The 25,123-nt window shown below is 42.8% G+C and overlaps 1 protein-coding gene across 1 annotated transcript in view; it reads right to left on the reverse strand.

Moving 5' to 3' along the window:
• Positions 1-3,335: 3,335 nt before the first annotated feature.
• The window catches only part of terb1 (telomere repeat binding bouquet formation protein 1), a 160,346-nt gene continuing 138,558 nt past the window's right edge, over positions 3,336-25,123 (reverse strand). The window contains exons 19-21 of the mRNA XM_059651783.1: positions 12,814-12,914; positions 5,480-5,680; positions 3,336-4,042 (exon numbers count right to left, since the gene is read on the reverse strand). Coding sequence (XP_059507766.1) covers positions 4,004-4,042; positions 5,480-5,680; positions 12,814-12,914 — 341 coding nt within the window. The 3' untranslated portion in view covers positions 3,336-4,003. The remainder of the gene's footprint in view (positions 4,043-5,479; positions 5,681-12,813; positions 12,915-25,123) is intronic.

Below are 25,123 nucleotides of genomic sequence, written 5' to 3' on the forward strand. Positions count from 1 at the left end.
TATTAGAATTCAAGTACATGTTCCAGGCTAAATTTGCCTGCAGTAACAGTGGCCCCCATTAGCATTCACTCCTCCTCTTTACTTCCAACACTGACTTTTATAGTGTTACACTTCAACATGACTCTATTTAAACTAAAGATGTACAGGGCAATTGCCCTGTACAAATATCAAAATGGTCATCACTGTTGGATTTAAACCTTTACTCCTTCCTGCAGCCCTCACCCCTACTACCTGCATAACTATTGGCCCTGTGTTCTTCCTTTAAAAGGTTTAAACTTTTTTGTGCACAGTCTCAGACTTGTGTGTAATCCATCCATTTCCCGCCCACCCCCCCCCCCCAAAAAAAAAAATTGAGATTAATCTCCAGGGCAGCCAGGAGCCTTTCAGAATCTGAAGCAACACTTTTGAAGGCTTCAAACTCTCTTCCCTTGAACTGCAAGAACAGGGCATGTGCCAGTAAATTGGCTATGGGCTTCAGTGCTACACTTTACTGGCTGTTAGGGTTATGGTCCATCAATTAAAACAATCTGTTCTTGGACTGGGTGTTTGCCAACCAAATGGCACAGGAGTTGATTACAAATTACTGTCAACTTTCTCTGTCACTTCCCCAGGACAGAACTCTTAACTGCATTGGATCTCTCAAATCTCACTGGAAAACAAAGTAACCTCCAGTTAATCTTAAGTCTACTTCAGGTAACTGATTACATTTGTGTAACACAGAAAAATCAACTAAAACATCCTAATGACCTAGAGGTGGAAGACAAACTGCATTGACCTGATCTAGTCAACTGTACAGACTTGTCAGATACTTCTACAACTAGAATTGTTCTCATCTCTGCCCAATGTCTATGCTACATTCATTATTTAAAATAGCTGAAACCTGTTAGGTGGCGTTCTTGCAGCTGAACAGCAAATGCTATTACCACAAGTTGAGGAAACAACTGCTTGTTTTCTCAACTCCACCTAAATGTGTTTTTCTTCCTCATGCTTTTAGATCTATTTTCTGCAGCAATTTTTGTTTCAGGCATCCAGTTTCTCTTTATATTTTGAAATTGCCAAACTGTCTTTAGTGCTGGTTCATTTTTTAAGGGGGAAGAGAGGGGATGGAAATTATGAGCCTCACTACAAGACTTGTCTAAGGTTTTTAACTGATTTTTAATTTTTTTTTAAAATCGAGTCTAAGAAGATACTGTCATTTGGACTAACAAGTACAATGAAGGGAATTGACTTTCATTCTGCCTTTCCCTGGTTATTTAAACCACATTGCTAGCAGAAGTAAATGTACTTTAGCTGTTAGCTTGCAAGAAATACTGGGCAGTTATACAAAGATGACCTGAGACCATCTAAACCTCTTTAGAGGCTCCAAGATATGGAGTGTTTCTCTGGGGTTATGAAACACAAATGTAGGACCTATAAATCAGTTGGCCAGCCATCCTCAAAAGAAGCCTGGAGTAAGTGGTGGTTGTAGAACGTAGAAAGCTGTACCATGTGGTGAAGTTCAGGCAAATAGCAAGTCTAAGCACCTGAAGACAGACTAAAGGTTGACACCGACCTTTGGTCAAATGATCTGCTTGCACTGAAGTGCGATTTTATAGCTAAGAGTTCTAAGCCTAACTTAACAGTGACAATCCTACAAATGTCAGTGCTAGGAACAATCCAATTACTGTAACTACTGTAGTACAGTAGGAATGTTGGGTTAATTGGGGGGGCACAGCAGGGGTGGCAAGAAATACATGGCTCTTTTTGAAAATGTATGCATGACACTTCTGAGGTTCTTAGCCAGCCACTTTCTATTGAAACAAAAGAAATTTCCAGAGTACACCTTTGCAATGTCTTGTGCACTTTACTGAATTACTTTTTGAAGTCTGATCACATTTTTAAGTCCAAAACAGCAGGTTTTTCTTTGGGCAAGTCATCTCAAGGATAACATCCCTAATGTCAGATGAAGGTTTTAAGTGCAGTCAATCCCTGTTAAGGGTCGAAATCCAAAAGCAAACGCTGTTTCCTGAGTGCAAGCCATTGGTTTTTTTACATAGGCCACTTGGCCTAACAACTCCATCCTAATGTTTGTTCTGCTTAGGCTGCTATTTTAATCTGCCATTGTAAACCACTAACTCTTTATTCAGTTATTGTTTAGTAAATTTTTCACTCTTTTGATTATACATATTTGCTTCATAACTCCGTGGTTTCTTGCTTTATTTGGCTTCTACTAAAATTTCTACAAATGGAAGCACTCTTTCCTGATTCAGTTTTTGGCTCATAACAAACGGACCACAAAACTTTAAAATGCCATTTAGTCTAGCAAGACAGCATACATTTCTTCCCACTGAATAGTTTCTATATACACACACAGATGGTGATAGTGATAGAGACCTTCTTGGGTCTATATCTGACTTACTCTAATTGGAAGTGCAGTAATTAACAAATTTCATTAACCAATCCCATTTTGAGTGACAGATCTAGGTAGATGGCCTATTGGTTCCCTTTTGAGTCTGGTAGAAGACAATCATTACTTTGTGCTGAAATGATACTTTTTTTGGCTTAGGTTTATTACTAATATTTTTTGAATGACCATGCCAGAAATTACAAATGTTAAGTTTCTCCCACATGATTTTGAAATTGGTTAGTGACCTTCTAGAAGGAGGGCAAGTAGAGTTATTAGGAGTAGGCCATTTGGTTAGTCTGCTCCACCATTCATTCAGATTGTGACTGATCTGACATTCCTCATGCCTGCACTCCTGCTTTCTCCCTTTTTTTTCCCCCCCTTAAATCCCAAACTGTAGAATCTATCTCATCCTTAAACAGCAGTAGGACTCTGGCCCCATACCTCTGTGTGGTAAGGAATTCCAAAGTCTCAACCCTTGAAGAAATTCTTCATTCTTGGTCTTTAAAAGTGGCATCCCCATCAAAGTTGCTGTGGGGTGAGGGGCTCAAAGTTACCATGATGCTGCCAGCACTTGCTTCAGAATACCAAGATTTCTTGCAAAGAGCAAACACTAATTCTGTCCAGATCTTTGCACCACAAAATTCAATCGTAGTCAATACAGTGACTCTGTGCTTTAGTGGTGTGAGTGGCAGGGTTGTATGGTTTGGACATCAGCCTATGAGGGAATATCCAATTATAAGTAGAGCTGTGAGTGGCTACAACATGGCCCAGGTCTAAACCAGAAATATTCTAAGCATTGCATTCGATTATGAAGTTATCATTCCATAAACATGTTAGCATAAACATCTGTCAGAATACTTGTAAGATTACTGATGTGTTTTTAAGCATTGAGAATGACAGTAAAACTACACTTGAAGGGAGGGGCAACACCAGTACATAATTTGTATGCTAAAACTATTTTATTGTTATGACCTGAACACATTCAAAATTAACATGGGATACTCTGCATTTTATAATTTGACAGCTTACCCCCAAAGACTGGATTTTTTTTCTAGGATGTGCAAACTTAGCATTAGTCATTCTTTCTGTTCAAACATAGACAGTGAATACTGAAGATTGGTATCTTGTTCTTGTCATGTGGCTAACACATTTTTTCTACATTAAGTCAGTGGATTGCAATTGAGAAGATAATGTGACACATTTCAAGTCTGGAGTACTGACAGTGATACTTAAGATACTTAACTCTGCTGTGTTCCTGATTTCATTTTAGAATGAAACAATTTAGAAGCAAGGTTTTTTGTCATTTTACAATCTGTATAGTTAAATCTTACCAAGACTTCATTAAAGCAAAATATTTCAGATGCTGGAAATCTGAAACATAAACAGAATGCTGGAGAAACTCAGGGTCCTGAAGAACTCCTATGTCTTATGGTCTTACCAGGGAGAGTGCAGGAAAGTGGAGTCGAAAGGCCCATCAGCCATGATTTAAATGGCAGAGTGGACTTGATGGGCCAAATGGCATTACTTCCACTCCTATGTCTTATGGTCTTAACTCTCAGAGCAGACTTGGCGTAAATGGTTTCTCTCTATTAGACCTGCAGAGTTTCTCCAGTGCTTTCATTCCTTTGAGTCTTTATAGGTCTTGGAGTTTCTTTTCTGAAAAATAGAACACAATGATGGCACAGAATGCTGCTGATTTTTATCTGTTTTCTCTTCCTCTGCCCATCCTCCTTAAACACCACCTTCTAAAGCAGCAAATATAGTGTAATAATGCTGCTATATTATCCTTCCCACAAAGTTAATTCTCTTCTTTCTGCTCATCTAAAGTCCTAGTTAGTAGCTGCTAATGTATTCAATAAACATTTTGTAGTAACAGTTGAAAAATCTATTCAGACCTGGCTTGCTGGACCAGGAGTTTGTTTTTGAAATTCGCTTACCATGGTGGTTAATCCATGAACCATGGTGGTTAATCCATGAACCTATTAACACAAACCTTCTAATGATCTCTTAACAGTTTCTTACACTCTTGTGTTAAAGTCATTTTCCTATAGCAATGTTTTAACACCAGTAAAAAGGAAGATTACATGTTTATACTCATTTTATAGTTTTATATTAGTGTTAGGAGTTCTTTTGCTGTTCCAGCTGGCCAAGTCAACATGGAGTTAAGTTTTACACACACACCACAACCTCAGCAAGAGTTCATACTGGTATAGAGAACATCACCGTAAGTGTTGGTGTTCCTGATCTGTGAGGGAAACATTAACCCTAATTTGCAGTCATCCCTGTCATTGACCAGGCTGGAAAGTGCATACTGATTAAACGTTTTGGTGAAAATGGGAGTGCTGAGTGGGTCTGCTGATGAAACTCCCTAACACAATATCAAATATATCAGTGTCAAGGTTATAGTTCAGGACTGAGGTTTAAATTCCATCTATGGCCAGTTTGAGAATTTCTAATTTTTCTAGAAAAGGGAGCTGGAAATGTGAAGCTAACATCAGTAAAAGTCACCATGCAAGTGTCTGAGTGTTGTGAAAATCCAGCTAATTCAATTATGTCTTTTGGGAAAGGAAATTTTGTGGTCTCCAGGTGACTCCAATTCTAACCCACAGCAGTTCATAACTGTCCTCCTGAAGTAATGAGCAAACTACTCAGATGGAACTTGGCCTGTGTAACAAATATCAGTCTTTCCAATGATGCTGGAGGATGAACTTAGTGAAATAACTTGATGACACTGTCTAGATTTGCGTGCATATGGGAATAATAATGATGAATTGGTGAGTGCTAAACCTTAATATATCTAGACAAGTGGGGAAATCTAGGGTCTGTGCATCAATGCACAATCTAATTGTGGACAAGCTCAATCCTGCACCTCCTCAATATCCAAACTCACTAACAGATTATTGGCTACCATTCAGGATTGAGAGCCCTAAGGATTAATGGTAATCATTAATGTCTAAGTAGAGATTTCAAATCTTGAGCTTTTTTTTAAAAAATCTATGGTCTATTGCTTAGCCTGACAGTGTGGAACTTTCACCACTGATCTGAGGAAATTCTCACATTCTCCATGTTTACAAAATACATCATTTTCCTTACCCGCAATGTCCGATACTTGCGTGACAGGTCGATATTGGTCCTTCCTTTCTGGAATGGGTAGGACCAAAGTATAGAGTTCCAATGATATCCCATTTTCTTCACTCCATCCAGCAGGAAGTTAACTTCCTTTTCTGTGAAATTTTTACGCTTTCTCCTTTTCTTTTTTCTCCTTCTCAATATGTATTCACAAATGTCTGAATGCTAAAGCAAAACAAATTTACATTAGTTAATAATCAACAACACAACAGATTGAAATCCCCGATCACAGATGGACATTATCAACTTTTAATTCCAAACTGTCTTTTCTCAAAAAAAAAGCAACACCAATAAATGACAGAAAATATAAATTCTAAAAATTCAAAGCAGTATAATTCAGTGACTCCCCAGAAGGCCTGAGTGGATCATCCTCAAAGTCCAGGAATAGACTGGGATGTCACATCTGATGGGTGTCAATGAAGCTTCAAAGAGAAGGGCTTCAAAGGGGAAAGGCATTATAAACTGAATTGCAAACTTGGTCTGTGAATATGATGGGAGAAAATAGAGGAGTCTGGATAAGACTTTCTTTCCCTTTCAAGAACACATGACCGGGTTTAAAAGCTGCTGTCTGGGCTTTGGACACTATGTCCAATTTCTGTGTAAACAGGTTTTAGTCAGGGTACTATATTTGTGAAACTAAAACAAGGCTCAGAGTTCATTTGCAATTTAATGCAATGTTATTCACAAAATGCACTAAAGACACAAAATGAACCTTATGGTTGTATATTGTCTAAAACTCTGCTCTTTTGCCATAAGCCTCCTGTCTCTTAGCTTAATTACTCTCCCAAATACAACGTTAAGACTTTGATCTGATTTTTATCTACTACTGGCTACCAGACTAGGACCAGGTACTACCTGTGCAGTTAAACTCGGCCAGGCTGTGTAGTTGGCTCTGATGAACTTGACAAAGGTTGTTCTCACGTATGGAATCACAGGATTGCTGAAGTACAGAAATAGGTCATTCAGCCCATCGAATCCATTCTGGCCCTCAACCAATCGATCTTCCAGTTCAAGCTCAGTGTCCAATAGTATCCCTGATATCATGTACGGAAGATGCCGGGGCTACCCTCAGTGTCCATCCTCAGAGTGTCAGGGTCTCCTCCCTCCCTCCATACATGGTTATGGTGGGACTCTGGTGAATCTGCTCATCATACTCAAATACACAAACCAGTCTCGTTTTCAGGGCAAGTCAGGGCTTGTCCTTGGCTGCTTTTGTGTCATCCTGATGAAGGGCATAAACCCAAAATGTCAACTTTCCTGCTCCTCTGATGCCTGCTGTGTTCCTCCAGCTCCACACTGTGTTGTCCGACTCCAACATCTGCAGTTCTTGCTGTGTCCTTTGTTTTGTGCAGTTCATTGTACTTGAGCTGTTCTGAAAGTTCCAACAGGCCTGACCACACAAAAATTGCTCATTCTGGTTTTGGGCCTAGCGGTTTAGGCTCTGGGTTATCTAGCCACAAAGCCGATTCCACCTCTGGTCTGCATGTGTACTGTGAGGGACACAGCTGAAAAATCCCCTGGGCATCCCTACACTGCAGGCGAAGAAGTGTTTTTCTCTCTTTACTGGAATCAAGCACAACTGAAACTGAACTCAAAGGAATCAGGACAAAGGCCTTTTAGCTGAGCTGCCATAGCAAGCATCTTGAAAACAGCCACTTGCTTATCAACATCTGTACTATCGGTAGCACCCAAAGTAACACCACAACATCCCCATCATCTAATCTTCACAGAATTGAGCAACTGATCTGTATTTTTTTTACTTCTATCTTTAATTTCTAATCTATATCCCTATGTGTTGAATTATTATTTCTATGAATGTTTAGTGTCCAGTAAACTCACCCCTTTCTTTACTCAAGAAAAACTGGTTAAGTTGGCTCTGTTTTGAAGCAGTTCATTTGATCTGCAGGAAGGGCATTGATAAAGGAACGGATTTTATTTCAAACTTTAACCTTGTTGTGACCTACCTAGGGCACAGGCATCTGAAGAAGGGGAGCCAACTCACCCTCCTGAGCCAGAGTCGTGACAGTTTGGGTGTTGTAAGACCATAAGACACAGGAGTGGAAGTAAGGCCATTCGGTCCATCAAGCCCACTCTGACATTTAAATCATGGCTGATGGGCATTTCAACTCCACTTCCCTGCACTCTCCCCATAGCCCTTGATTCCTTCTGCGATCAAGAATTTGTCGATCTCTGCCTTGAAGGCATCCAACGACCTGGCCTCCACTGCACTCCGTGGCAATGAATTCCACAAGCCCACCACTCTCTGGCTGAAGAAATGTCGTAATGATTGGAATGAGGGCCAGGTGGATCTCATTGACAACAAAACCAGATGGATCACCTGGCATTGACCTAGGAACCGGAAAAGACAACGACAGAAACAGCCCTGTTGACCCTGCAAAGTCCTCCTTGCCAACATCTGGGGGTTAGTGCCAAAATTGGGAGAGCTGTCTCACAGACCAGGCAAGCAGCAGCCTGACATAGTCATACTCACAGAATCATACCTTACAGACAATGTCCCAGACATCACCATCACAGTGCCTGGATATGTCCTGTCTCACCAGCGGGACTGACCCAGCGGGCGGCACAGAGGTATACAGTCAGGAGGGTGTTGCCCTGGCAGTCCTCAACATTGACTCCAGACCCCATGAAGCCTCATGGCTTCTGTTTAAACATGGGCAAGGAAAACTCCTGCTGATTACCACATACTGTCCTCCTTCAGCTGATGAATCTGTACTCCTCCATGTTGAACAACACTTGGAGGAAGCACTGAGGATGGCAAGTGTGCAAAATGTCCTCTGGGTGGGGGATTTCAATATCCACCACCAAGAATGCCTTGGCAGCTGTACTACTGAGCGAGCTGGTCAGGTCCTAAAGGACGTAGCTGCTAGACTAGGTCTGTGGCAGGGGGTGAAGGAACCAACAGGAGGGAAAAACATACTTAACCTCATCATTACCCATCTGTCCGTGACAGAATTGGTAACAGAGACTACTGCACAGTCCTTGTGGAGACAAAATCCTGCCTTCACTTTGAGAACACTCTCCACTGTGTTGTGTGGCACTATCACTGTGCTAAATGGGACAGACTTCAAACAGCTCTAGTAACTCAAGACTGGGTATCCATGAGGTACCGTGGGCCATCAACAACAACAGAATTGTATTCCAGCACAATCTGTAACCTCATGGCTCGGCATATCCCCCACTGAACCATTATCATCAAGCCAGGGGATCAACCCTGGTTCAATGGAGAGTGCAGGAGGATATGCCAGGAGCAGCACCAGGCATAGCTGAAGATGAGGTAGGAAGCTGGTAAAGCCACCAAGCAGGACTACTTGCCCTGTTGCTCACCATCCTGGCTCGGAAATATATCGCTGTTCCTTTACTGTCGCTGGGTCAGAATCCTGGAATTCTCTCCCTAATGGCATCATGGGTCAACCCACAGCAGGAGGACTGTAGCAGTTCAAGAATGTAGCTCACCACCACCTTCTCAAGAGGCAACTGGGGATGGGCAATAAATGCTAGCCCAGCCAGCGCTGCCCACAGATTAATAAATTTTAAAAAAGAGCTTCTTGATTGGGATTGTTAACCTGGGCCAATCAGGCAGCCCTGGATGACAGCTATAAACAGGAGATTCAGAGAGTCCCCTTACTCCAGGGACTGGCTCTGAGCTGACTGGTCAGAGCGCATGTACTGTGCACATGTAAAGAAAGGGTGACTTGGTGACAGGTCACTGGTCTCAGTGCAGTTATTTCATGTGTGCTGCTAGGAATTGTACTAAATTGGGGAATCTTGCCAGGTAACTGATCGTAACAATACTCTCAGGTTGGTGAGTGAATTCTCTCTGTCTAACATGGGGCTGAGATGCACACAACAAAGAATTTAACCTTAAAGTCCTAGTGTTAGACTGGAACACATTGATAACTTCACTGTACCAAGGGAATACCATAATTCACTTGAAATATTAAGCTGTGGCTCCATCTTCCCGTGAAAGCAGTAAAGAAGATGTTTAAAGTCTAGAGAGAAGCAACTCATCTTCTTCCCAACCAAGACCTCAAACTACAGAGTGATTGGTCCTTTCACCGTGATGGATATTGATGAGACCAGCTACAGGTGTATTGGGTCTCATGTTTATATGGAAACTGTACTTGAAAAATAGTTCACTGGTTGTAAAGTACTTCGGTACATACCAAAGATGTGAGGAAATGATATTTAAAGGTGTGTTCTTTCTTTAAGGTTGAAACATGGAGTGAATGAAATCAGTGAATCCAGTTCAGTTTGCCAGGGACGGTATAATGATAATGTCACTGCATCAGTAAGCCAGTGACCTAGGCAAATGCTCTGGGGACAAATCCCATCAGAGGACGTGGCTGAAATTAAATTCAATTAAGTGTCGGTAATAGTGGCCATAAAGCCGTTGTCAACTGTTGTAAAAACCCATTTGGTTCACTGAAGTCCTTTTGGGAAGGAAATCTACCCTTACACAATTTGGCCTGCACCTGACTTCAGACAAGCAGTAATCTGATGTGCCCAATGAAATGGCAAAGCAAGGCATTCAGTTCAAGGGCAATTAGGGATGTGCAAAAAAAAAAGCTGGCCTCGCCAGAGACCTAATTAAAAAACATTTTTCTGATGCAGGGTCCAGACCCAAAACGTCAGCCTTCCTGCTCCTCTGATGCTGCTTGGCCTGCTGTGTTCATCCAGCTCTACACCTTGTTATCTCAGATTCTCCAGCATCGACAGTTCCTGCTATCCCTCGTTGTAAAAATGCAGAGCAGTTAGATGAAGTGCCAGAATGCACGTCAACATCACTAAGCAAGATAACAAAATGTGGGGCTGGATGAACACAGCAGGCCAAGCAACATCTTAGGAGCACAAAAGCTGACGTTTCGGGCCTAGACCCTTTATCAGAAAAGCTTTCTGATTTTCTGACTCTTTTCTGATGAAAGGTCTAGGCCCGAAACGTCCGCTTTTGTGCTCCTAAGATGCTGCTTGGTCTGCTGTGTTCATCCAGCCCTACACTTTGTTATTTTGGATTCTCCAGCATCTGCAGTTCCCATTATCTCTAACATCACTAAGCAAACAACTTGTGGGATAGGGAGAAAACAACTGGTGAAACAACTAAAAAAATGCAATTGAGGCAAAAGTTCAAGATGTAACACATATCAGCTTCGAAGAAGTTGGCTTAAAAATTTGTTCGACAGTGATAAATAACAGGTATGATAAATGAGCCGGAAATTTGAACTTATCTTCTTTCTGATCATGAGTAAACCTCATCTATTATGTACAAACCTTGGCTATATTAATGAATAACATTTCACCTTCATGTGAAAGTTCAGAGGAGAAGTGATTGCCTTGTCATATTTTCACTGGACTGTCAATCCAGAGACCCAGGTAATGTTCTCAGGACCCAGGTTTGATTTGATTTGATTTGAGTTTGGTTTTGATTTTACTGTCATGCATATCGAAATACAGTGAAAAGCTTTGTTTACCAGCGGTACAGGCGGATCACAGCAAATGAAGGATGTACAGATCAAAAAGACTTAGAGGCATACAGGGTACATTATTTGAGGCTAGAGTCCATGCAGCAGTCTGATAGTGGCCGGGAAGAAGTTGTTCCTGAACCTGCTGGTGCGTGTGTTCAGGCTTCTGCGTGACAGAAGAGGTTGTCGGAGATCATTATCGGGGTGCGATGGGTCTTTGATGTTGTCCGCCTCTCTGTGCCAGTGAGCCGTGTAAATAGCGTCCATGGATGGAAGGTGGGTTTCTGTGATGGTCTGGCCTGTGCACAGCACCTTCTTACGGCCCTGGGCAGAGCAGTTGCCGTACCAGCCGTTATGCACCCGGACTGTATGGTTTCAATGGTGCATCTGTAGAAGTTGGTGAGGGTCCTTATGGACATGACAAATTTCCTTAGCTGCCCGAGGAAGAAGAGGCATTGTTGTACCTTCTTGACCATCGCATCTATGTGGGAAGTCCAGGACAGGTTGTTGGTTATTGTCACTCTGAAGAACTTGATGCTCTTCAATCTCTCCACCTCAGTTCCATTGATGCAGAAGTGGGGTGTGTTACCCTCCTTTCTTTCTGAAGCCTGCCACAGCAGATGGTGGAATGTGAATTCAATACAAATCTGGAATGATGAATCTAATGATGACCATGAATCCATTGTCAATTGTTGGAAAAACCTATCTGGTTCACTAGTGTCCTCTAGGGAAGGAAACTCACATCCTTACCTGGTTTGGTCTACATGTAACTTCAGAACCACAGTGGTGTGGTTGATTCTTACCTGCCCTCTGGACTATTAGGGATGGGCAATAAATGCTAGCCTAGCCAATGATGCCCTCATCCCACGAATGAACAAAATAGAGTTGTGAGCACATTTTTCTCTGAACTATCAACAGTATTTTATCATGCTCATTCCCTAGCTCACTTTGTTTGGACAGTACTTAGTGCCTCAGGGTCTTAGGCATTTCACTCTGACTATTAGAAAGTATGGGGTTAGAAACATTAGACTATCCCGGGGTCAGGATGGAATGCTGTGCATCAGCGATGAACATCCCATGTCAGGCTGTGGTAGCGGATATCTGTAATATATTCCAGAATGAGTTGACACTTTCAGGAGCAATACAGGAATTCTGAAGAGCTGACTGTGTGTGACTTGCTGCTTATAAACCTTGTGCCACACTCTGACTTTAACTTAGTCAATCCTGAAAACAATTCTCCAACTCTGTGTTCCTCTGGCTCTAGCATCTTATGATTCCCAATTTTCTTTGCCATTGGTGGTGGTATCTTCAGCAAACTAGGACCTAATCTCTGTAATTTCTTCCCTCAATCTCTCATTCTCTCCACGTCTATGTTCTAAAACTACCATCTTAGGTTAAGGGTAGTAAGAACTGCTGATGCTGGAGTCAGAGATAACACAGTGTGGAACTGGAGGAACACAGCAGGCCAGGCAGCATCAGAGGAGCAGGAAAGTTGATGTTTCAGGTCGGGACCCTTCTTCAGAAATGTCAGCTTTCCTACTCCTCTGATGCTGCCTGGCTCGCTGTGTTCCTCCAGCTCCACACGGTGTTGTCTTTGGTCAAGCTTTTGGTCACCCATCCTGATCTCTCCACATGTTTTGGTATCAGATTCTGTCTAATGAAGTATCTTGTGACATTTTATTGTCAGTACGTTAAAGGTACTATATTGATGCAAATTCTTTTCATTACACTCGGTGATTCAGAGTACACACTATTAAACACATTAAAATTTACAAACAAGAAAGCTTTTGCACTTCACAGTCAAATCAAAAGGAAACAAACCTCGTTATCATCAAAAGCATAAGTGCAATCTTGAAGTGTAATTTGATTGCAGAGTTGCGGCCTACACAAATCTCCTCTGCAGTCTGACTGGTATTTCTGACCTGTAAAGTATATTTGTCGAGGTTACTGCACATCAGTATTTGAAATGACACATTTGCTACTTAATATAATTTTACTATAATGCAGCTTCCAAAATAAGTTGAGTTAAAAAGTCAGAGATAGTAGGCTGGAGAATCTGAGATAACAAGGTGTAGAGCTGGATGAACACAGCAGGCCAAGCAGCATCAGAGGAGTGGGAAGGCTGATGATTCAGGCCTAGACCCTTCTTCAGAAATGGGGGAGGGGTAGGTGGTTCTGAAATAAATAGGGAGAGAGGGGAAGGTGGATAGAGGAGAAGATAGGTGGAGAGGAGATAGACAAGTCAAAGAGGCGAGGATGGAGCCAGTAAAGGTGAGTGTGGATGGGGAGTTAAGGAGGGGATAGGTTAGTCCAGGGAGGACTGACAGGTCAAGGGGGCGGGATGAGGTTAGTAGGTAGGAGCTGGGGGTGGGGCTTGAGGTGGGAGGAGGGGATAGGTGAGAGGAAGGACAGGTTACGGAGGCGGAGACGAGCTGGGCTGGTTTTGGGATGCGGTGGGGGAAGGGGAGATTTTGAAGCTTGTGAAATCCACATTGATACCATTGGGCTGCAGGGTTCCCAAGCAGAATATGAGTTGCTGTTCCTGCAACCTATGGGTGGCATCGTTGTGGCACTGCAAGAGGCCCATGATGGACATGTCGTTAAGGAATGGGAGGGGGAGTTGAAATAGTTTGCGACTGGGAGGTGCAGTAGTTTAGTGCGAACCAAGCGTAAGTGTTCTGCAAAGTGGTCCCCAAGTCTCCGCTTGGTTTCCCCGATGTAGAGGAGGCCACAACGGGTACAGCGGATACAGTATACCACATTGGCAGATGCGCAGGTAAACATCTGCTTGATGTGGAAAGTCTTCTTGGGGCCTGGGATGGGGGTGAGGGATGAGGTGTTGGGGCAGGTGGAGCACTTCCTGCGGTTGCAGGGGAGAGTGCCGGGTGTGGTGGGGCTGGAAGGGAGTGTGGAGTGGACAAGGGAGTCACGGAGAGAGTGGTCCCTCCGGAAAACTGATAAGGGTGAGGAGGGAAAAATGTCTTTGGTGGTGGGGTCGGATTGCAGATGGCGAAAGTGTTGGAGGATGATGCACTGGATTCAGAGGGTGGTAAGTGAGGACAACAGATATTCTGTTTTGGTTGTTATTGCATGGAGGGATGAGTTGTGGGAAATGCAGGAGACATGGTCAAGGGCGTTCTCGACCACTGAAGGAGGGAAGTTGTGGTCCTTGAAAAACAAGGACATCTGAGATGTATGGGAGTGAAATGCCTCATCCTGGGAGTAGATGCGGCGGAGGCGAAAGAATTGGGAATAGGGAATGGCATTTTTTCAGGAAGGTGGGTTGGAGGAGGTGTATTCTAGGTAGCTGTGGGAGTCAGTGGGCTTGAAATGGATATTGGTTTCTAGGTGGTTGCTGGAGATGGAGACAGATAGGTCCAGGAAGGAGAGAGAGGTATTAGAGATGGTCCATGTGAACTTAAGGTTGGGGTACTTGCAGTGGCCTTAAACCCCACCTTACATTGATGACTGTGTTGGCGCGTCTCGTGCTCCCACAAGGAGCTCGAACAGTTCATTCACTTCACCAACACCTTCCACCCAACCTTAAGTTCTTTGTTATCCCTCTGTATGTTAATGCTTCCGCCCTTGACCTGTCGCTCCTCCCTGGACTGACCTGTCCCCTCCCTAACTCCCCACCGACACTCACCTTTACTAGCTCAGTCCCTGCCTCTTTGATCTGTCTGTGTCCTCTCCACCTATCCTCTCCTTTATCCATCTTCTATCCACCTCCCCCTCTCTCCCTATTTATTTCAGAACCCCCTGCCCCTCCCCCATTTCTGAAGAAGGGTCTAGGCCGGAAACGTCAGCCTTCCTGCTCCTCTGATGCTGCTTGGCCTGCTGTGTATATCCAGCTCTAAACCTTGTTATCTCAGTTAAAAAGTCAGTTGGCAAACGGGACACAGCCAGATTTCTGCCTCCTGGCTGTCATTCCTGCTTGCGATATAGTGGACATAGGGTGACCACAAGGTCAGGATTGGGTTCAGAGGTGATGATTATAATCAATGTCCAGATTATCGTGATGAATGGTTACCTGCTTCAGGGATCCAGGTAAGGCCAGCCAATATTTGGAACAAAACCAAAATATTTGCCGGGGTTTGGGAAGGCAGGGTGGTTCATGTTCGTGTATGTAGGTGTGACCTGGGGAAATGAATGTAATCCTAAGGTTTGGGGTTTTGTCTGCGGGGGATGGGGCAAAGGTGACTGTAATCCTAAGGCCTCTGGCAAGGTTGTCTCAGCACCAGCACTGTACAGGCCCTGGAAATATACTTGTATCTGAGTGGGGATGGTGTGTAGAGGAGAAAGGCATTCAGCCCCTGATTCCTCTTCAGTCATTGAATTAGATCATGCTTGATCTGTACCTCAACTTGATGTAGCTGTCCTTAGTTCTGTACCCTAACACTATTACCTATTAAAAATCCATCCATCAAAGCTTTTAATTTTTAAATTAACCTCCAACCTTACGGACAGAATCAGATTTTTACTACATTTTATATAAAGAAATGATTTTGGACATCATTCCTGCACGCCAGGCGTCATTTCAAGGTTCTTCCCCTGGTTTCCAGATGGCCCAAACCTCTCCTGAGAAATGTTCCTATATAGTCCTTTAACCATGTCCAGCAGCAGATTTGGATCACTCCATCATTTTCTATAAACTCCCCATCCTAAAGCAGAGCATGGTCTCCAATCGTCTTAGATTTGTCCCACCATTGGGTCAAGGTTTTGCTGTGCTGGGATTGTATGGTTTGCAAAGATAACCTCAAGTTAGAGAATCCTCGCACAGGAATCTTCCACTCCAATGCCCCCTCCACCACCCACCCAGATAAATTTTGGGACCTGGAATGTCAGGAGCCTTATGGACAACTCCAACTACGACAGACTTGAATGTCAGACTGTCATCCTGACCTGGGTATGTCAGCATTATAACATTGACATTGCCACCCTGAGTAAGACAGGACAGGCAGGAGAAGAAACAAGGCAGGTGTTACACCTTCCTTGAGAAAGGCAAACCAGAAGAACACCATCGCTAAGAAATGAACTGTTCAGAAAACCCCCTGTGGGGTAAATGACCCTCATGACCCTGTTCCTCAGCCCAGACACAGTGCAGCACAGTCATCAGTGCCTACACCCCGATCCTAGACACAATGGGCAAGATAAAAGAGATATTCTGTACCAGCCTCGACCAATCACTGTCCCACATTCCGCTGAAAGAAAACACCTTTGCCAATGCCATACTCCTCCTGTATTACACTGGACTATCAGTCTAAATATCATTGCTCACATTCCTGGATTTTTCTTCAGAGTTACCTTCTTTCCACTGGGACATAAAATATACTAGCAAAGAAACTACCAGCTCTTCTTCAAAATACAACCACAATATCTCTAAGCGTATAGCCAAGAGAACGGCCAGGCCTTCGGTTTCGGATCTCATCTCGTTCTGACAATATAGTGTGACCTCAGCATGAATGGTGGGGTCTTTGAATATTTTCTGCACTGCCTTTTTGTAGCTGATGCTGCCTTTCAAAATAAAAGCAAAATACTGCAGATGTTGGAGAGCTGAACTAAAAACAGGAAGTGTTGGAGAAACTCAACAGGTCTGGCAGCATCTTTGGAGACAGTTAACATTTTGAATCCCGAAAGACTCTTCTTCAGAACCACTTTGAAAAACTAGGTCAGTTGTGTTACATCTGCTGTCAGACCCCGGCCTTTCTCCCAAAACAGTAAAGTCTGAAACAGGGTAACATTTTAAAACTGCTGTCACTGGAATACTGGAATAGAGGAACAGAAGAAGGCCATTCAGTCCCTTTGAGCCTGTTCTGTCATTCAATGAGATTGTGGCTGATTTGCGGCCCAACTCCACATACCTGCCTTTGCTTAAGTATCAATCTCAGATGTAAAATTAACAATTCATCCAGCAAGTGGAAAAGAGTTCCAAACCTCTGCCACTCTTTGTGTGTGTAGTGCCTCTTAACATCACTCTTGAACTGTTTGGCCCTTATTCTCAGACTATGACCCCCTAGTTCTCAAATCCCCAACTTGTGGGAATAGTTTATCTTTGTCTACCCTGTCTTTTTCTGTTAATAGCTTGAAGACTTTAATTAGATCACCCCCGAACTTTCCAAATTCTGGTGAAAACATGCCCAATTTGTGTAATCTCTCCTCATAACTTCACCCCTGAAGTCCTGGTATCATTCTTGTAAACATACATTATACTCCCTCCAAGGCCAATCTATCCTTCCTAAGGTGTGGTGTCCAGATCTGCTCACAGTCTCCGAGTGGGGTCTGTCCAGGTTTTTGTATAACTTTTGCATCCTTATACTCCAGTTCTCTATATATAATGTAAGTTTACAGATCACAGAAAGGTTAGGCCCCTGTGGGTAGTGAGGAGGACTGCCAGAGGATACAGCAGGATATAGACAGGCTGGAAACTTTTGGGCAGAGAAACGGCAGAACAGTTTAATCCAGTCAAATGTGAGGTGATGCATTTTGGAAGTCCAGAGTGGGAGGGAAGCATACATTAATGGCAGAACTCTTAGAAACATTAACATACAGAGGGCTAACAAAGAACATAGAACAAAACAGCACAGGAACAGGCCCTTTGGCCCTCCAAGCCTGCGCTGCCATATTTTGACCTTCCATAGTAAAACTGTCTTCAATTACAGGATCCGTATCCCTCTACTCTCTTCCTATTCATGTATTCGTTCGGGTGCTTCTTGAGTAAAGGATTTAGGTGTATGTGTTCACAGTTCTCTGAAGGGGACAGCACAAGTGGATAAGGTGGCCAGGAATGGGTATGGCATGCTTGCACTATTTGATCAGGGCACAGTGTAAAGAATTGGCATGACATCTTGCAGCTGTATAGAACTTTAGGTAGGCCACATTTGGAATGTTGCATACAGTTCTGGTTGCCATACTACCAGGAAGAGGTGGAGGCTTTGGGGAAGGTACAGAAAAGGTTTACCAGATGTTGTATCAGTGATAATGGGAACTGCAGATGCTGGAGAATCCAAGATAATAAAATGTGAGGCTGGATGAACACAGCAGGCCCAGCAGCATCTCAGGAGCACAAAAGCTGACGTTTCGGGCCTGGACCCTTCATCAGAGAGGGGGATGGGGTGAGGGTTCTGGAATAAATAGGGAGAGAGGGGGAGGCGGACCGAAGATGGAGAGAAAAGAAGATAGGTGGAGAGGTGAGTATAGGTGGGGAGGTAGGGAGGGGATAGGTCAGTCCAGGGAAGACGGACAGGTCAAGTAGGTGGGATGAGGTTAGTAGGTAGGAGATGGAGGTGCGGCTTGGGGTGGGAGGAAGGGATGGGTGAGAGGAAGAACAGGTTAGGGAGGCAGAGACAGGTTGGACTGGTTTTGGGATGCAGTGGGTGGAGGGGAAGAGCTGGGCTGGTTGTGTGGTGCAGTGGGGGGAGGGGACGAACTGGGCTGGTTTTGGGATGCGGTGGGGGAAGGGGAGATTTTGAAGCTTGTGAAGTCCACATTGATACCATTGGGCTGCAGGGTTCCCAAGCGGAATACGAGTTGCTGTTCCTGCAACCTTCGGGTGGCATCATTGCGGCACTGCAGGAGGCCCATGATGAACATGTCATCTAAAGAATGGGAGGGGGAGTGGAAATGGTTTGCGACTGGGAGGTGTAGTTGTTTATTGCGAACCGAGTGGAGGTGTTCTGCAAAGCGGTTTACTAGATGTTGCCCGGTTTGGAGGGTTTTAGCTATGAGGAGAGATCGGACAAATTTGGTTTGTTTTCACTTGAATGTCATTTCTGAAGAAGAGTCTAGACCTGAAACGTCAGCTTTCCTGCTCCTCTGATGCTGCTTGGCCTGCTGTGTTCATCCAGCTCTACACCTTGTTATCTCAGATTCTCCAGCATCTGCAGTTCCCACTATCCCTGAATTGATTTCAACTTCAGAGGGCTGCTTGATACAGAACAGAGAACAAATCCGGAAATCCATTGTTAAGCCAGTTACTGAGGAGATGATGGCATGTATTACTGCCATACTAGTATTCCAGAGATGCAGGCAAATCTCTGGGGACCTGGTTCAAATTTGAATTGTAAGAAAATATGGAATTAAAAGCCTAATGTCCATTAGGGAGGAAAATCTGCCGTCCTTACTGGGTTTAACCTAAATCTGACACTCACCTCTGCCTTGTCACCACATTTTCAAGGGCAAATCGAGATGAACAAAAAATGGTGAAGCCCACATCTCATAAATTAAATCTTAATAAAACTATCTCGTCTCAGCCCAGTTTAATTGTCTGCATAGGCTCAAATTACACACTAGATTTTATGCAGACAATTGCTGTACTAATTTTTTTAAAAAAACTTTCTGGATGTTGGCATCACTGAATAGGCCAGCATTTATTGTGTGTCTCTAATTGACCAAAGGACAGTTAAGAGTCATTGCTGTAGAGTCTCATGTAGGTCAGATCCAGATAAGGGTGGCAGATTTCCTTCCCTAAAGGACAATAATAAACCAGATGGGATTTCAAGACAATGGTTATATGGTCACCACCAGAGTAACTTTTAATTCCAGATTTAATTGAATTCAAATTTCACCATCAGCCCTGGTGGGATTCAAATACGTTTGTCAGAATGCCTGCGATTCTGGATTACCAGTTTAATGGCATTATCATGGCACCACTGCCTCCCCATCTCAATTACACACCTTAGAATCGCTGTGGTCAGTCTGAGCACTATAATTCCTACTTCAGCTGCTTCAGGATGCATGGGGAGGGGAATGGGAATATACCAAGAGAATCTGAAAATTCTGATTTATTATTTGCAAACTATTATGTGAAGTTTTATAAAAAGAAAAGGGAGATGAAAACAAAATAAATGATGTGTACAATGCGTAGAATATGTAGATATAATAATAAGGAATCAGAATAATAGCTGTGCTTGAAAACGTTTTTTTTCAGCACTCTTAATGAAAGTAAAAAGAATTAATAATTGACCTCCCATGCTAGGGATTGTGTCCCTTCTGGGCTGACACAAAATTGAAGGTATGAGTCGGCTTGCTGGAACCAGTTCTGCCTGAGTTAGCTGGTTGTGATTTTCCTCTCTATAGGCACTTTATTTAAGATCAATACTCTATGTTGGAAGATGCTGCCTTTTGGATGAGAGACTCAACTGATGTCCCTAAACAGGCATTAAAGATTCTGTAACACTATTTGCAGAAAAGTGGGAGAGATCTCCTCATCAATCTGGCCAATATTTGAACTTCAACCCTGAATCCAGCAGGAACAGGGTAGGAAGTGGCCAAGTGGTATTATCACTAAACTATTAATCTCGAAACCCAGCTAATGGATCACCATGAAATCATTGCCGATTGTCAGAAAACCCCACCTGGTTCGCCGACGTACTCTAGGGAACGAAACGTGCCATCCCCACCTGGTCTAGCCTACATGTGACTCCAGACCCGCAGCAATGTAGCTGATTCTCAACTGCCCTCTGAAATGGCCTAGCAATTCACTCTGTTGTATAAATCGCAACTAAGTCTCAAAGAAATGAAGCTGGACCAATCATCTGGCATTGACCTAAGCACTGGAAATGACAACAGCAGAAACAGCCCTGTCGCTTACCATCCTGACTTGGAAATATATTGCCATTCCTTCACTGTCGCTGAGTCAAAATCCTGGAATTCCCTCCCCAATAGCATTGTGGGTCAACCCACAGCAGGAGGACTGTAGCAGTTCAAGAAGGCAGCTCACCACCACTTTCTCAAGGGGGACTAGGAATGGGCAGTAAATGTTGGCCCTGCCAGCAATGTCCACATCTCACAAATGAATAGAATAAAAAACATCTGGTCATTACACCTGCTACTTATGGCATGTCACTGCGTTCAATTTAGTTGTTACTAGTGGTCACATAGTGACTGTGCTTCACACAGTAATTAATCTGTAGTGAAACATCTTGGGAGGTCTTGTGACCTGAAAGGTGCTATATAAATACTCATTTTCTTTAAAAAAAATTAAAATCAGACTCTATTAGTCCTTACACTGAAGTAAAAGCCAATATGTGAAACATATGATTCTGCTGGCTGACCTCAATTCCCTTACAAATTGAGAATGCCAGCACTGTCTGGTGTTGTTGAATAAATGTGACCCTGCGTCCTTCCTATATGGAAGCCCTGGAGCCATTCACATTTCCAGCATTTGCAGTTTTTCTTTATATTTCCCCAGGGTAATCAGGCCTTGATGCTGCACTTAGTAATCATCTCCTTAAATCTGTTTCTTCCACTGTTACTTCTAAAATGTGCAAGACATTTGTGGTGTTCTTTGTCACTGAGATAGTTACCACCTATCCAGGTCACTTGCGGTTTCCTTCCAATTCTCTGAGGCCAAGGGTCCCCTCTCTGTCTTTAGTTTGATTATAATGTTTCTCCCTCACCATACTTTCTTCAAACATCATCTCATCCATCGGATAAAACATTTGCTTCCTTAACTCTAACGCACCGAACTTTCAGAGTCATAGATTCATACAGTACAGAAACAGACCTTTCGGTCCAACTCATCCTTGCTGACTAGACATCCCAATCTGACCTCGCCCATTTGCCAGCATTTGGCCCTTATCCTTCTAAACACTTCATATTCATCTACCTATCCAGATGCCTTTTAAATTTTGTAATTATACCAGCCTCCACCATTTCCATTGGCAGCTTGTTCCATCCACCCTCTGCATGAAAAAGTTACCCCTCAGATCCTTTTAAAATCTTTCCCCTCTCACCTTAAACCTATGTTCTCTAGTTTTGGACTCCCCCACCCTGGGGAAAAATCCTTGGCTGTTCACCCTATCCATGCCCCTCATGATTTTATAAACTTCTATAAAATCACCCCTCAGCCTCTGAAACTCCAGGGAAAATAGCCTCAGCCTATTCAGACTCTCTCGATAGCTCAAACTTTCCAGTTCTAGCAACAGTTTTGTAAATTTTTTCTGCACCCTCTCAAATTTAACAACATCCTTCCCGTAGCATGGCAACCAGGATTGTACATAGTGCTTTAAAAGTGGTGTCACCAATGTCTTATACAGTCACCACATGACATCCCAACTCCTATACTCCTAAAGACAAACATCTTCTTCACCACCCTGTCTACCTGCGACTCCAGTTTTGAGAAACTATGTACCTGCACACCTAGGTCTCATGGTTCAACAACACTCCTTCGGGCCCTCTGATCAACAAAATTAACTTCTTGGCACCAATGCTTGCTTAACTCCTAAATGGATCCTTCTCCTTTGGAATTGTTCCCTTCCTTTCAAAGGAATCAAACATTCCCACTTCTTCAAATAATCCATCCTCATCTTTTCGAACTACCTCTTCATATATTACTACTGCTTTTCTTAAAGCGTTGAGCGTGTCTTTGTCTCTGGGATCCATGTCTATCTTTCTTGTCTGAATCCTTTCAATTGGGTTTCCAACTTTTTCAAAGTGCATGTACCTTAGGACAAGCATAGGATCTTCTTCAGCAATGTTTGTGGCAGAATTTCTGCTCTGATCATCCTAACCTTATTCAAAGATCAGCTTCTACCTCTAATATCAACCCCTAATCCTCCGCTGCTTCCTTTAGTTTCATTACTGTCTGTCAAATTGCTTCTCTAACATACAGACTTTAATGGGTCACTATTTCATTCAGATAGTCAGATGGACACTGGAGCTATCACCTTTGGCTTCCATTTCAAAAATGTTTTCTTTGACTACTGACTCAGCTTGAAACAGATTTATTAGCAAATGTTGAATCCAATTTAACTCAAAGTTGGGCTTCTGAAGCCACATCATTGCCATCAGGAAGATTATTGGATCCATTTCTATATCACTGTCCATTCTGCTTCTATCTTCAAATTGGAATGTTGAAATAATCTACTGCCAACTTCTCATCAGCTGTTCTCTGGAAACCTGAACTCACCATGTGTCATTCAATTATAATCACTGACCTCACTGAACAGCACTTAATTCATGTCTGAATTTAAAATGCTCTGTCTTATATTTAACTGTCTTCATGGCCTTTCCCAGATTTTCTTCTAGAATCACATCCAGTCTTACATCTCTGCCTGAGTTTTCCATTGCTCACAATCTTGACTACTGTGCATTAGCTTATATTCTTTGCCATTGTTACATGCAATGGTTTCATAGGGCCTGTATTCTGGAATTCCCTCCAGAAGCTCTACCTCTTTGCTTTGATTGCGTCTACTTCTAAAACACACTTTATAAAACAAACTGTTTGTCAACTCAATATCAAAGTTAACTCATTGTCCATCTTAATCGCCTTCACTTTGGTGAACCATCTTGGAATATTTTGTGTTGATGTGTTCTCTAACTTCATGTTTCTGTTGTTTCACAGAATCATACAGCACGGAAGGAGACAATATAATCTACGGTGTCTGCAAGTTTTTTGAAAGAACTAACCAAATAGATCCACTCACTTGCTCATTCCCTGAACTGCTACAAATTATTTTTTTCTAAGTGTATGTGATTGCCTCCAATTTATATCTCAAATAATTTTTCAATGTCCTAGGCAGAGTTGCAATCAAAACTCTGGAAACCTAAAAGCCGATTCTAGCTATTCTGAGAAAATGCCAAACTAGTCCTGAAGCTCGGAGACAGATTATAAGGATGGCAGTCAGTCTGACTCAGGCTTGAAGAGGTTTTAAAGTTATAGAAACTACATTTCCTGTCAAGTCTTCATTGATAGTCTCAGAGTATCAGGCCAGTATTTCTGTACAGTCTGTGAAGGCAGTCACTTTCTGAAAGGCAAGCTCTGCAGATGAATATATTTGCCAAGCAGCATGTTTGGTCAAGAATCTAATATTTTACAATGTTAAACGCATCATATAAGTGCAAGATGCATTTGAGGGTTAAATCCATTAGTTCTAGCCAGTTTAGAACACTGCATAGATATCAATCAATGCATGTGGAATTTCCTTCACCTGAGTCATAGATTCATAGAGCTGAAAGCACAGTAACAGACCCTTCAGTCCAACTCATCCGTGCCGAACAGAAATCCTAAATTAATCTAGTTCCATTTTCCAGCATTTGACCTATAACACTCTAAACCCTTCCTTCAGGAAGGGCTCAGGCTTCAGGATTATGTGCATATTCTGTACAATAAATATATTGTTGACTGGGATATTCTAAAGTACTTAGGAACCTATTTGATAACTGTTGTACTTCTAAAGCAGCTCAAAATTTGGAATTAAAAATCTCTGGTCAGGTGTGTAATTTCACGGTAGGTATGATACTAAACTATCCCAATCAGACAGTAAGTTTAGTTTTGCTTTACAGTAGACCAATGATCTTTAATTGTGAGTGACCCTAGGATTGGGAACTTTTAAAAATGTCAGAGCCCCTGGTCCCCATTGTGACCCATTGATTTTTGCTGCATCATGTTTGAAAAGATTGGCTAAGGACAGATCTGGGCTCAGATATTCTGACTGCATCATTGAATACCCTGTCAACAGTCAATACATTGGTTCAAGCAGAGGTAACATATGCCAGACTGAAAGACTGCTCTACTCAGAGTTTAGTGGCAGTAGGAGACTCCCCAGAGAACAACAGAAAGGCTTTAGGAATGTCCTCAGAGGATCTCTGAAACAGTTAAACATCTCTGATTCACAGAAGACTCTGGCTTGTGACCAATCAAAAAAGGTTCCTTCAGCAGGCCACCAAAACACATTGAGAGACTTAGAGTCATACAGCATGGAAACAGACCTTTCGGTCCAACTCATCCATACCAACCAAGTTTCCCACTTTCATGGGAGACAGAGTTGGGGCATCAGAGGGGGCACACAAGCTACATAAGCTGGGAGGACAGTAGGTCTTGTTTCATAAACTTAATTGAGTTTTTTGAGGAAGTGAAGATGATAATTAATTCAGATAGGGGAATGGATGTCGTCCGCTTGGACTTTACTAAATTATTTGAAAGTTCCCTCATGGTAGTCTGGTCCAGAAGATTAAATTGCAGGGGATCCATTGTGAGTGGCAAATTGGAATCAAAATTGGCTTGGTCAAAGGAGACAGAGGGTAGAAGTGGAGGTCCAGAGGTGTGTGACTTGTGGTGTTCCACATGGATCAGTGTGGGACCTTTCTTGTTTGTAGTATATATCAATAACTTAGATGAAAATCTAGGTGG

The sequence above is a fragment of the Stegostoma tigrinum genome, chromosome 16 (assembly GCF_030684315.1).
Source record: "Stegostoma tigrinum isolate sSteTig4 chromosome 16, sSteTig4.hap1, whole genome shotgun sequence".
NCBI classification, from domain to species: Eukaryota; Metazoa; Chordata; class Chondrichthyes; order Orectolobiformes; family Stegostomatidae; genus Stegostoma; species Stegostoma tigrinum.